This window comes from Pterocles gutturalis, unplaced genomic scaffold (assembly GCF_000699245.1).
Source record: "Pterocles gutturalis isolate BGI_N339 unplaced genomic scaffold, ASM69924v1 scaffold43895, whole genome shotgun sequence".
NCBI classification, from domain to species: domain Eukaryota; kingdom Metazoa; phylum Chordata; class Aves; order Pterocliformes; family Pteroclidae; genus Pterocles; species Pterocles gutturalis.
The window spans coordinates 4,854-19,076 of record NW_010147461.1 but is presented as its reverse complement, the minus strand read 5'-3'; the positions used below and the strand labels follow the sequence as shown (position 1 = coordinate 19,076).

The following is a 14,223-nucleotide window of genomic DNA, read 5'->3' as shown; positions in this document are numbered from 1 at the left end:
GAGGGAGGGGGGGACCGCTCCAACTCCCCAGCAGCTGTACAAGGCCCGGCGCCCCTCCCCCTGCCGTAGGAATTAGACGGGATGCGGCGGAATGGGCTGCTCCCCCCCTTCCCCAAACTCGCTCATTCCGGCCTCTGCCCCGCCTCGAGCGGGTCTCAGGAGAGAGGCATTTCCTCGTTTTCCTCTCCCCCCTGCAAAGCCTCGTCGGAGCGGACCTTGGAGATCTGGTAGTTCGGTAGGGGAAATGAGGCTCGGATGAAACTCCGAGGAGAGAGGTTGTTTTCCTGTAAGCTCTTGGCTGCTGAGTGGGACTTTCTGTTGGGCTGAGGGGGTGATGGTAAGAAGTTGAGCTTTAGCCTGGAGCAAACTCTGTTTTGCCGTCCGTGGTTTGATAATCTAGGAGATCAGTTTTCATGGGCATAGTAGCTCCCGGTGGGAGGATATTATATTCTGTCCGAAAATACTATATCCTGTCTCTGTGAGTAGTTAACGTGATACTTTTGGGCTGATAGCCTCTGACTGATAAAGTGATAGACCAGCTATATGAACCTTTTCACGGAGGAGTCTGTTTGCCCTAGCAGAGCACGACTAAAGCTCTGCTGGGTCATAAAACTGCCTAAATGTTGTGTTTGACATTGACCTTGTTGCTTTGCTGCTAGGCTCTTGCCAAACCAAATTCCACAGGTTGATTAGAGTTGTATCCAGAGGTCTTGTTTTGAAATTTAGCTTTGTCAGTAGCTAAAATGCGAACTATTTATATAATACTTTGAACTCTGTTTTGCAAGTGGCAAGGCTTACAACACCTCTTTGAAGGATATTCCATTAACCTTATTTTTCGGGCAAAGAAATAGAGTCAAAGTAAATTGTCCAAGGTCATTTGGCAACATGGTTATTACTATTTTTGCTACTGATTTGGAGCACTTCTGTAGGAAAAAGGAACTGTAGCTGAACTAGAGGATGGCTTCTTGGCTTTTGTTCATGGGTTTTGTAATCAAATTGTCAGTATAAGTACTAACAATCTTACAGATACAGAAAGGGAGGCTCTGAAAGGAAAGTTTACGAGGCTGGTATGGTGCCACTGACTTCCTCTGTTAAAAAATGCATCTGCAGTGCCCACGAACCCTGTTAGACTGCTTTCCCTGTTGTAGTAATTACCTTGGGTGAAAGGGTGAGGAACCTCGCCTCACTTGAACCTGTTAAACTCAATTGCTTTGCCAAGTTTATTGACGCTTCTACTGTGGTAGAACATCAGGAGTAAAAATGGCTCAAGCAGATGTCACCTCCACTCAGAGCAGCCTTTGCTGCTGCAGTAGTCTGTGATAGACATAATAGTTGTTGGATCGTGTCAGAAGGCAAACACCTGAAGGTGGATCAGTCCCCAATGGTCTGAGGCATTTGCTGAATTTTTAAGATTGCCTGGTTGTGAAATACAGTCGGAATGTGAGAAGGGACTGGGCAGGAGTGGTGCGTTTTTGCTCAATCATGTAGTTCCCTGTGTGTGTTAGTCATGCTGACCGAGTGGGGGGCAGGAGTAGTCACAGCTTTTCAAGGCAAACAAAGTGTGTGTGGGAGTAGCACACTGGATTCTAGTCCTTATAGTTCACCAAATTGTGTTCTGCTCCAGTTACACCTGTTTGAAAGCCTGTATTAAGCAGTAACGTTCATACATCTCTCGCTGAGGCACAATTATCAGATAAGCTATTGATTACATTAATTGGTGAAAGGAAGAAAAGCTCATGACACAAGATTCCAGCTGAATTTGCAGTGGTGAGGTTTAAAGAACCACCTTTGTTTAAAAAATAAAAGATCACTTTAGAAATAAAAGCTGCTAAGATGGACTTCCAAGCAAGATTTTTTTACAGGTTTCAACAGCCTCACAAGCATCTAGGTTGCCTGACAGTGGATAAATGTGGTGAACATGAGTTAGCTTTTTCTGGAAAGGAATAGTTTTGATTCTTTTTTTAGAAATCTCTTGAAAGTTTTGCTATTGAAATGCTGTAGAGCTTGTATTAGAGCTAGCACTGCCCCCAGCCATTATTCCCTTTCTTTAACTGATGAGTAAAGAAGTTTTTAATCAGCTTCCTACTACAGCAGCTGTTTTTCTGTGTTATTCATCATTTTTTCTTTCTGCTTGTGAGTATCCAATTTTATTTCTTCTTTCTAACACATGCAAACATTGAAGGACTACGGTGCGACTTCTGCTGATGTTTCAATTCTAATAAAAATCTCATGTCCAATATAGCTCTTACTCATATGCTGATTTTGTACCTAAGAACTAGCTGCGTAGGCTCTGCTTTGACATTTTCCCCAAACCAAAAGCCAGTTTCATTACCAAAGCTCCCATGTGAGTTCTTGCCATTTTTAACATGAGTGTAAATGTTGACTTACTGCCCAGTTACTGGGAATGAATAACAGGATATTTGGCTTAAAATTGAACTTGTGAATAGTTCAGCCTCACGAAACTGTGCAAGGCTTTTCGGAAAAGAAATGCTTTGTAATAACCGGTTCTCACAGCAGTGTACCCACCATTTAACAGGGGATGATGAAGTCACAGTCTGAACTTGGGTGTCACAACGACACTGTTGGCACCACTTTATTTCCCGAGCAGCTAAAGGCAGTCCTCAGAGAGGTGATGGATGTGCTTTATCTAAAAGCATGAACAGTGACTCCTTGCTGTGCTTTTCCACCTCCTTTAAATAAAGTATTTTTCAGACCAGATGTGTTTTTCCTATGTGTTGGTTTGCATGCTGTTGAGTTATGCATTCTGGTGTATAACTGCTTAAAATAGTTTGAGATTTTGTTGTGAAGCAGAGGTGGTTTGCTCCCTTTCCTTCAAGGTGAGAATAAGGCAATAACTCTGGTTTGGGTTTTGAGTATCAAGCAACCTGCCCTCTTTGCTTGATACTGACTTTTTTTTTTATTCTGACCGGTATTTTAGGAGTGAATTCTTCCTGTGTCTGAGAAATAGGCATGATCTCAAAGGAAATTTTCCCTCTTTTGCCCTTGTTTTGGCCTTGTAAGTGGAAATATTTTCTGTTTTCCTGGTACTCTGGGCCCCACGCTCTCAAGAGAATGTTGCAGCATGTGGAAAACGCGCTGTCTGGGTAATGCATATAGACAGCAAGATGTTCGACCTCCTTAGGCTGAATGAAGGTGCTACATAAGGAGCAGCTCTCTATTGGATTTTCTTTCACCTGACTTTTCACTTGCAGTTGACTTGTTCTCCCTCTGTCTTGAAGATAAAATGCACATCTGGGTGCTTTTTCATTGGTCACGCAAGCCTTTGGTGGCCAAATCCAGCTGTGCCTCTTTAGTTGGGAGTACAATTAACTTTTATTTTACATGATGCCACATTGCCGTACTTTTGCTCTAACCTCTCCTAAAAGACAGGCAACAAGGTTGTGATAATTTAGGGCACGTTTACCATCTCACAGCGGGCAGAATTGCATCTAATGTGAAGTGAGGAAAACTGTTGCAGTGGTTAGTGTTGATCTCCACAGTTAACACTCCCTTAGTTTTAATAGGTACAGCTGTAAAGGAGTTGGGACTTACTAGTAATGAAAAGCTCTGAGAAAAAGTTCCTGAGGTGAACTTAATTATGATGTTTAAATCCAAGATAATCCCCTATTGATGAAAGAACCTAGCCTACTTGTTAGCTACTCTTAAACTTTGTGCGTAGTCTACACCTAGTGGTGTCGGTATGGTCTAAAGTCTCAGGAAACTCAAATCAAAATTATTTAAACTAAATTCCACTGTTAAGGCCCTGAAGTGAAAGGGCTTGAGCTGATACGTAGTCATCTTCCCCTCAGTTTATCAGATGTGGAAGGCCAGTAAACAACTTCTAAAAATAGTTGAAAATAACTGTACTTGAGTAGTCATGTATTGGGCCACCATGGCTATATATAAAGAAGTGCTTTGATCAAAGTGTTGTTTTGGAATTTGCTGTAATGGAACAGTTTGAATTTGAACGAATTTCTTAACAGATTAAAAGAACGCAGCTGTATTTAACTGACTGTGCCTGCTGAGTGGTGGTGTGAAATAATGTGGCCCTGGATTAATCCGAAAATTTAGCAGTGTTCTGTTCCTGTTGAATCACTTCTCACATTCTCTAAATCACACTTTACATTGTAAAGAATAAGCTGCCAAGTTAGACTTGCACTTGAAATTATTTGCCCGTTGTTCTTGCATTTAACAGCAGCAACAGCTGTTTAACTTGAATTTTTTTTTTAAAAAAAGCTTTCTCACCTCTTGTTTATATGTGGGATTGGTGATCTTTTGTGTGAATACTTGCATTCTCTTGACATTTTAATTTAAAACCTTCTAGAGTGCTGTAAAGTAAGAACATGATACAGGCCAACTAGTGATAACTGACTGGATTTCAAATCAATATTTCTAGTAAATAACATCGATCAATTTTTTTTCTCCTGTGACTGGTACAACTAGTGTGTTAATACCAGGCTAGAAATTACAGGTTTGGGGGTTTTCTGATTATATTAGAGGTGAAGTTAATGCTTGAGCGAATGTAAAGCAGACTTTCATTTAATTGGAGATGTGCTTTTAGTAGTAAGTCGGTTGTCTCTGTAAGCACACCAGATTTACTTGCCATAGGTGCCTAAGCAAATGGAACAGGGTGTTGAAAGCTACTAGGAAGAATCTTTTTGGTAATCCCATGACTGTTAGGGGTCTTAGCTTGTGCTTCAGCGTTCATGTCTTGCCTGATTATAGCTGTGTAATGCTGAATGTCATTGGTCGTGGCACCATGTTTGTCTATCCTTGAAACGGGCATTTAAATAAAGATAGGAACCTCCTAGGAAGATGTGATAGTTCCAGAGACAAGAAATGCCCTCTGTACCTCCGTATCTCAGTGTGCTGTGCAGAGAAGGGACAGAGCATTCAGCTTTTCTTGACCTGTAGTTTTTGGCTATCGAAAACATGCCAAAATGATTTTGCCCAGCAACTTCTGTTTTGCCACTTGAGAAGATTAGAGCGTTATATCTTCACTTTGGGAGCCTTATGTGGTACATGCTGGTATGTCGCAGTGGAATAAATGTGTTTCTATGCTGCAGGCATAATTTGGCTAATTAAATAATCCATATGGCGTCTCCTGTCCATTCCTCTAATTTTGTGTGCTATGGTGTGTTTAAAGCAGTGGTGTAAACCTGAATGAAATCGTGGCATTTGCCGCAACTCCTGGCTTAGTGAAGTTTAATTTTTATATGGTCAAAAATAACTTTTCCAGAGGTTCAAAATTAAGATTATGCAGAGATTTCAAGATGTAGCTACCCTTTCTCCAATGTACTGCATACCCTTCTGGTCATAATTCTGCAGGATGGTTTGTTAAGTGATAGTTTATCTGAGAAGTTTGGAGGTCAAGAAACATTTGACTTCTCAGGATAAACAGCCTAAATGAAATGACATTAAAATGCTTTAATGTACAGTTAAATATAAAACGCTGCAGAATATTAAATGTTGAATGATCTTTGGCCTTGAGATATTCCCCAGAGCTTTTGTTCTAACCACCTACAATTAATAAAAGCAAATTCTCGTTCTTGCTCATCAGCCGGATCACTTTAACAGCCACCAGCCTGCCCGCTATTGCAGACACTCATTCATTTTTAACTCATTATGCTGAGCCTTTCTGAAAAAAGGCTGCGTGTTCTCTTAATTGCTTATCTAAATGTATCGATTACTAGAAAACAGGCTGTGCTGAAAATACTGTGGTTCCTGAAACAAAACTGCAGTCTTATCCAGCAAATGTCTTTTCTGCTGTTTACCAATAGCACATTATATCTTACCCGAACCTGCCTAACAGGTTTTTACTGCTGTGAGGATCTTGAGGTGGAGTAGACTATGGTAAGGTGTACTTGAGGGCTTCAGCGGGCAGGGAGAAACAAGAGTCATGCAGTCCAGTTTTGGGGTGATGTGGGTTTCTTGAGGGGTTGTAAGCTGCCATTTCTAGAAGCTGAAGTCACACTGAGGGAACAGGTACGCTACATTGTGCAAAAATAGTATGTGCTATTTATTCAAATTGTACTCTTTTGTACAAAAATATTCCTACTTAGCCTGATAGGTGCTTCTTTTGAAGATATGCTGAAGTACTACAAGCAGCTCACAAGCCATGCACTTTTATGTTTTCAGGCATTTTATTGAACTTGTGCTTCTAAAATGATCAGTGTAGCAATTACTGCCAACGTTTGGGTTGAGGAAAAGAGAAAGTTCAGCTTTGGTACAGAATATAGGCAATATATTGGCAAGTCTTGGTATAGATTGCAAATGTTGACGATGCTTGAAAAGCGGCTGGATTGCTTGGTTAACCTAAAAGGTCAGAAATTTCCTCATATTTTCAGACTGTTAGTTCTCATGGTCCAAATAATGGACTGAAGTGAGAATTAAAGCAAGCAGATCCAGCTCTGAAGTACACTGTAAGTAATCGTGTGATCTCTCAGCTGAGTTGTATTAATGGGAAGCAGCTCTCAACTGCTGGGGCGCTTTCCACTGTGGTAGCGTTTATGCTGTTTGACAACACGAGTGATCTGAAAAGCAGAGACCTGATGGCTGATTGCAGTTGTAATGATGATTTGGTTGAAGATTTTATCAATACTAGGAAAGGAACTCAGTGTGCTTTTGCTTAGATAACAGTAATACTGGCAGGGACGGAATAGGGTGAGGGGTGTAATGTACAAAAATGTGGGAGTATGATTTCCTTTTCTCTGGCACAGATGAATTTGATTCTAGCTGCTGGTAGAGGGTGGTCCTGCTGATGGTGAAAGACAGAGACCCTCTCTTGCCCTGGCAGCATCTAACAAGTAACTGGTGGGACACACGAGTTTGTGGGAATTCTGCTGATGGGTTTCTCCTGGTATTTTTCTTTTAGATAGCAATGATACCACTGCTTTCTAGTCAACATCTAAATATGCTTGTCTTGCAGAGGTGGGCTGTAAACTACACTGCCCATACAAATAAATGGGACTTGCAGCAATGTCACTTGCCCTGAAGTACCAAATAAGTTACAGTAATGGTTTGGATAGTAGGAATGTGGAGGAGAACAAGAAGGAAAGGAAGCCAAGTGCTTTAATGTAGCTTAACTTCTTATTCTTCACAAAAAGTAAAAGTAGGGAGGATGGGTGGTATAAAAGCAGCTTCAGTGGTGGAGTTCAGGCTTGACCTGGAAATAGCTGCCAGGAAAACAAGAATTGAACGGGGTTCACTATCGTTACTGCCAAGTGTGAGCATCTTGTTCAGCAGACGAGACTTCTCCAGGGTGTGAAAAGATGTGGTGGACATAAATGCTACGTTTTGCTGTGTTGCCTGATTACTGCTATTGATCCAAGCATTTAATAACCTATTATGCTTTTAAACATGCAGAAACAAGAGAAATGCATTCTTTTGCAAGGTTTGCAAGATCCTCTTGCTACAAAAGTTCTCACACTCATTTTGGAGTGTTACAAGAGCTGTGGTTAAAGGTTACAGTTCAACCCTGACTGTTGCTTTTCAGATGAAGCAGAAGATAGGGGTACCATGGGGAGCTGGACAAAGGAAAACTTTATGGCCTCCCTCCTCTCCAGCCCAGTAGGAGCTGCTGTTGTGGGCTGGGGAGTGAGATTTCCTGCTGTGCAAGTGATTTGGGTAAACAGGGACTCTAGAAAAACTGTTTTCGCTACTTCCTAATTAACCTTCCTGTTTATACAGCTTTCATATATTCAAGTGGGAGTTCAGTATTCATGGTTCTGCTTCAGAAATATGAAGGAAATGGTGGAATAATAGAAGTTTTAAACCTTTCATTTGATTTTTAATCCCCAGGCTGCCTTCTCAGGCTTATAGAGGAGTTTAAGTTTTGATTGCATTGAGCTTCGATCATATACAATAAATTAATCTCTGACTCAAGTTACTTCAGCAAGTTGAAGTGGTGACTGATGTCATTCAGGAACTCTGGAGTGGACTCTGGACTTCACCGTGGAGCTGCTTGTGCTCAGACATGTGACTTGGTTAATGTTAGAGCTTAACTTTTTTGGGTTAAAAATTGTATCCAGCAAAGCTTCCTGAGAAGAGCAGAACTGCTCGGACCTTTCCCAGTGCTGGGTGAGGAAGCCGGACTTTGGACATCCATAGCATAGAGCTAAACAGAGCAGGACAAGATTTTTGTTCTGTGATGCAATTTCCGGCTCAAAGCTTGTTTTAATTGTCTTAAATAGATATTCTGTAAAGTCTGTTTCCAGTGAGAATTTTACTTGAAGCACACAGCTTCATCACGAAATACAGAGTAGTTTCAAGAGGTGATTCAAAGTTCACATTGCACTTTAAATTGTCTGACTTGGTTAACAGGAAGCCCATCCCTTGAATGTCACATGTCTTGGCTGTATGTTCTACTGTCTTAAGCTTGTGTTTTCCGTGGGGCTCAGTCTTTGCAAGCTGACATCTGAGAGCTTCTAGACAAAGCAGCCGTAGAGGTGTGAATCGTCACTATTGCCATGTAACATCCTCATCTACAACCCATTGTAAAGCTTTCAGGCTGCTGGTTTTTCATGTCTTACCTGAGCAGAATAATAGTTCTCTGGGTGATTTCCAGCTGGCTGTAAACTCTGTAGTACTAAGTTGAGGAAGGGGGTAAATTTGTGGAAGAAGGGAAGCAGTGGACAAGTTGTAGTGGGGTGAGTCCCGTCCCAAGGGCACAGGGAGTGTCCGTGAGGGCTGGAGTGGAGAGGCAGTTTCTCCAGTTCCTGAACAGGAAGCTCCTGGTGACATTAATCGCTTCTGAGCAACCAAGAAGTGTTCACAGTGAAGGAAGAAGCATTCATTTTTAAGCCTGCCTCTCTTAATGTGGCTGTTCATTTTCAATACTTAAGTTTCAGTAAATGTGGATTTGCTTCCTAGAGAGGTTTCCCTCCAATGGTAATGAAAGTAATACCACTTGTATTTATGTTGTGTTCGCAGGCCGTTTCCTCAGGGTTTGAGAGGAAGGAAGCTGTTTTGGGTAGGAGAGAATCCAGGCTGTATTCTGAGTTTCCTTCACACAAGAGGGTCCCGCTATTGGCACACTAAGCAGCAAAGAGATGAGCACACATTTAAAACCTTTTATAACTGCAGACCAGTTTTATAAAGTGTGTTTTATTGTGAAATGTATTTACATTTGAGGCTGCAGATAAATTACCCCATAACAATGGGGGACAAAGTACTTGAAGCAGTCAGTTGTGTTGAAAGCAAACCATGTGTTGGGTTGATGGTTGCACTTGATGATCCTTGAGGTCTTTTTCCAACCTTGATTCTATTAATTTTATAAACAAAAGCTTGAGAACAGCATTTAATACTAAAATTTCTAAGAGAATATTTGAAAGATTTAAAGCACTCAAAGCCCTGTCATTTTGTGAGGATTAAGCTTTGGCTTATCTGTTCATCTTTATATTGCTTCAGTATGGGGAAAATCATGTACGGGGGTGGCTGGTGAGTCTATAAAGGATTCATATTCTCTGATACTTTTTTTTCTGGTGGTTGATTACGCCCTGGTCAGAATGCAGCCATTGGTAACTGATGAGTGATACTGTGCTCTTTTTCCTCTAGACTTCACTGGCCAGTGAGAACATATCTCAAGCATGGGAAATATTTTTGCTAACCTCTTCAAAGGCCTTTTTGGCAAAAAAGAAATGCGTATTCTAATGGTTGGTCTGGATGCTGCAGGAAAGACTACTATTTTGTACAAACTTAAACTCGGTGAAATAGTAACTACTATTCCCACTATAGGTAAGAGTTTTACATTTATATAACTGCTTGCCTTGAGATTTGGGTCTTATTGTTTGCAGTCGTATCTTATCTGAGCTGCCACTCTGTTGATTTAAGTGACTTAGTGCTGTGCCCTGACTTGACTGTCAGAACAAACACTTGCTAAAACCGTGGTATGAAGATGGTACAGCCAAATGTTCTGGCATGGGAAAAGACTACATTACTGTGTTTTCACTTCATTCCCTCTCTTCAGTCCCTTGTGGAATGAGCTTTTATGGGCCAGAGAAGGGCAGTCTGCTCTCCTAAGCGTGTTGTGGCATCAAATGAATGATTAGACTGAGAAACTGAGGGTGACTGTGAGAACTGTGTGATCAGAGACATACCTTAATTGCAGTCCTTAAAGCCCAGGGTTTTTTGATGCAGCATAGTTTGCTCTGCATTTTGTAGCTGCTCAGGTAGCAATTAACAGCTGTTGTTCATTAGTTTGATCACAGTGGAGGTGGTGGTGGGTGGGAACAGGAGTTCCAGAGAACCCACATTTGTCTGCTTTGAGGGCTTCAGGGTAGGATTCTGCTTATTTAAAGTAGATTTAAAATAACTTTTGTAATAATGACATTCTGAGTGTGGCTTGGAAAATACAGTAGGTCCAGGGCCAACTATGTTTAACTGAGTTTTTTGACACATTTTCTATTTTAGGTTTCAATGTGGAAACAGTAGAATACAAGAACATTAGCTTCACAGTCTGGGATGTAGGTGGTCAGGATAAGATCAGACCACTCTGGCGCCATTATTTCCAGAACACACAAGGTGAGTCTGAATGCTTAAATCACAAGTTTGTAGAATCTAAAAGGTTTTTTTTTTAATGTCCTAAGATAATTTTGCAAGTCTCTTGGGAATGTAAATATTTATTATTATAAGAGTGTGTGCTGCTCTGTCTCTTCTGTTAAGCTAGTGCAGGTTCAAAAGAGGGGTGGGAAGAAATCTAGAAACCAGTCTTCCTTGTCCATCTGACTCACAGCGAGTTCAGAACTTTGCTTTTCTTCTGTGAACATCTCAGCTCTCTGCCTTCACTTCAAAGCAGTCTTTACTACAAGCTCCAACAGCCCTGTGAACTGAGAGTTTATCGCTTCTTCCACTGCCTCACCTTTATAATGTGCATGCAGTCGAGTCCTGTCACAGAATTTCAGGAGTTGCTACTCACTGGAAAATACTGAGTGGTTATGTAGCTGAAGCACACAAGTTCCAAAAACGCAAATGCAAACTAACTACTCGCTTTTACCAGCTTTCAGCAAGAACAGACTTTCTTTCAGGTGTGAGATTACAGTAATAAGAAAATTGTATTTTTTTCTGATATATTCTGAATTGTTTTGCATTATTGTCTCTTCAAAGCTTAGTTCTAGCCTCCAGAAGCAGGTATCATTTGTGAATAACTTCTGGTTTATGCTTATTCTGATTGTTTGCTTGTTTCTAGGTCTGATTTTTGTGGTTGACAGTAATGACAGAGAACGAGTGAACGAGGCCAGAGAAGAGCTTATGAGGATGTTGGCAGAAGATGAGCTTAGAGATGCTGTTTTATTAGTGTTTGCTAACAAACAGGTATGCCCAAGAAAGGTGTCTTTCTGTAAGAACTCTTGAAAACATACAACATAGCTGTGAGTGCTAGATCTTGAACTTGATGGTCATGTTTTCAGTGTGACAATAGATGAGCTCTCAGTAAATGTCCATTCAGTTTTGTTGAAGACAACAAACCCATAGATTAAATTACTCTGTTCTCATCTGAAAGGAGCATCCTCCTAAGCAGTCTTGACTAATATAAAGTCTTGTAATTTCAGTTTTAGCGAAGAATTCTAACAGTTTGATTTTTAAGAGGTGGCTTGGCTCAAGTAGGGCACCTGCCCAAGCTTCCTCCAAACAGATAGGAAGGGCAGAACCTCCCGGAATTCAGTTAGGGTGTCGGTGGAAGCACTGAGCTGACTTTTAATGTACTTGTGTTGACCTGTGAGCTGTACTCTTCCAGGCCACAAAGCTAGCTGAGACTTCTGCCTTCTATTGCTTGTAAAGGCCTTGGTAGCTTAAACCCAGATGTTGAAGGTCTTAAATATGTAGTAAACTTGCAGAAGGAGTAGCATCCTGCTTCATCGATTGCCCAGGCTGAGTTGTGAAGGGTAAAGAAGCTCTAAGTCTTGTCTAGGAGGAGGAAAGGTGGACTATAAACAGAAGCAGTACTAAGGCGAGTACTACTTTATGATAAGTTGATCTTAAATCATCGCTGCAGTCGCAGAAAACATTTCCGGAGTGGAAAGTGAATGAAGCAGCCCTTGAATTGTCAGCAGTTTTGGGTTGCCACTGAGGGGCTTGATGATTTGTTCCAAACATCAGCTGTTTCACTTCTGTTTTCTGAAGAGAAATATTCCATAATATGTGCTTTTGATCGTGGTGTTAAAACTTTGAGACTTTAGTCAGTATAGGGGGAATAGCATGAATATAGAAGTAATCTGCTGAGCTTTTCTGAAAGAGAAGCTCAAAGAGCTCGTAACTTTCTTTGAAAGGCTTTAAAGCTGATGATCAGAAGTGGTTTAGGGAGGTGGGCATTTCTTCTCAGACAGCAAGGGAGAAAATGACTCTTCTTCCTTCCCTCAGGACCTGCCGAACGCGATGAATGCAGCAGAAATCACAGACAAACTTGGACTGCATTCTCTTCGTCACAGGAACTGGTATATCCAGGCGACCTGTGCCACTAGTGGAGACGGTCTCTATGAAGGACTGGACTGGTTGTCCAATCAGCTCCGAAACCAGAAATGAAACCATAAACCTTCCTCTCCCCTCTTTTTCCACCCCTCCCTCTTATTTCCTCCTATTCGCCCTTCGCTTTACTCTAATGTGGCAAACTGTGCTACTTTGTGGTATTGAGTGCCGGAAGCTGTTTTCATTTCTTTTTGTCACAGTATATATTGCATCATGCTGTAAATGTGGCAAATACAAGCCTGAAAACAGTTAGGTTTCTTATTTAATGTAAATAGTTTTTGTTTCCAATGAGGCAGTTTCTGGTACTCCTATGCAATATTACTCAGCTTTTTTATTGTAAAGAATCAACTCACTGTTTAGTACTCGGAAGGGATTTAAGTGGGTTAACATAAGGGTTGCCAGCGGTCCTTGCGCAGTAGAGCTGAATACTATCTCGGTTGGGTTGTGAGATCTGAGAGATCCATTTTTGGTGGTTGGTTTTTAACCTGAATTCTGTATTTTTTTAAATAGTCAAGGAAAAGTAAAAACACTTCCAACATACAAACGTTTGACATAGCTTCTGCGGTTCTAGCTCTAATGTGGCGACTTTTGATTCTTTTTTGAAATGGTGAAGCAATGATCAACACCCAATTAGCTTCATCTGGTTAAAGAACAGATCATAGCTAATAGATTTCTGGCTCTTTCTGTAGCTCATAGTATGTGCTCGTATTTGTTCATACTCCTTACAAGATTTGTCGGACCTGGTTTAGATGAGCTTGCAGACTCATGCTAAACTTCTGACTTGTGGTTGAGGTGAGATTTATCACTTCCATTGAACTTGAATAATTTCCAGAAGTCACGTTTTTAGCCTGTCGTACTTGTCAAAAAAAAAAGTGTTTTGTACTTTTCTTGTGTGTAAACCACTCCAGAAGGCAAACCTTTCCACAGAAAGCACAGCCTGTACTAGTCCTAAGCTCTATAGGCAGAAAGTACTGTACTTAACGTTAAGAATTGCCATGAAAAACACCAAACATCTATGTATAACGTCTAGGAAAAAAAATAAAAAGCATGAGAGTTTGGAGAGTCATTCCACTCTAGAAGTATTCAATCCCATTTTGGAACAATCCCATATCTGTATATGTGTGAAAACCCTTGGCATCCCTCATACTGCAAGGTTCAGATTTGCCATCAGAAAAAAAAAAACCTCTTTACTTTTCTTTTGTATTTTGATAAACACTGAAGAAGCTGGAGCTGTTAAACTTTAACTTGAGGAACTATCAGAACTGGTTTATTTAGTGTTGTGGAAACCTTTATTGCTTTCAATACACAATTAGTAATCAACTGTTTTGTATACTTGTTTTCAGTTTTCATTTCGACAAACAAGCACTGTAATTAAAGCTATTAGAATAAAAATCTCTTAACTATTTCATGTTTTTTATGCCTTGCTGTTCATTTGATCATCTTGGCAGAATCATAAATACTTGTTGAATAAAAAGTTTCATGAAACTTGCACTGGTATCATGTTGTTTTGTATCATCTTTGTACAATACCGTGTGCTAGATGAATGCAAATCCAACCAGTATTTTTCCCATATCACAATTTGCATGAAAATTTCCTGTATTTTCCAAATAATATCTCATTCCTAGCTGGACTCCTGCAGGTCAAGAGGTGAGCAGTTTACTCCTGTCGGCTGGCGATAGTTGGCTTCTGCTGGAGTCCCTTGGTTGCCTCAAGGGCTCTGTTGAGCTTCCTGGGTAGTCCCCATGGCTTCCCCCAACAGGTTGT

At 40.8% G+C, this 14,223-nt stretch overlaps 1 protein-coding gene across 1 annotated transcript; it reads left to right on the top strand.

The window, feature by feature from the left end:
• The first annotated feature begins 9,553 nt into the window (after nt 1–9,553).
• ARF1 (ADP-ribosylation factor 1) lies at nt 9,554–13,947 on the top strand. Its single transcript, XM_010086056.1, has 4 exons — nt 9,554–9,735; nt 10,411–10,521; nt 11,186–11,310; nt 12,355–13,947. The coding sequence occupies exons 1-4, from the start codon at nt 9,588–9,590 to the stop codon at nt 12,514–12,516; spliced, it is 546 nt and encodes a 181-aa protein (XP_010084358.1). The 5' UTR covers nt 9,554–9,587; the 3' UTR covers nt 12,517–13,947.
• Nucleotides 13,948–14,223: the final 276 nt, after the last annotated feature.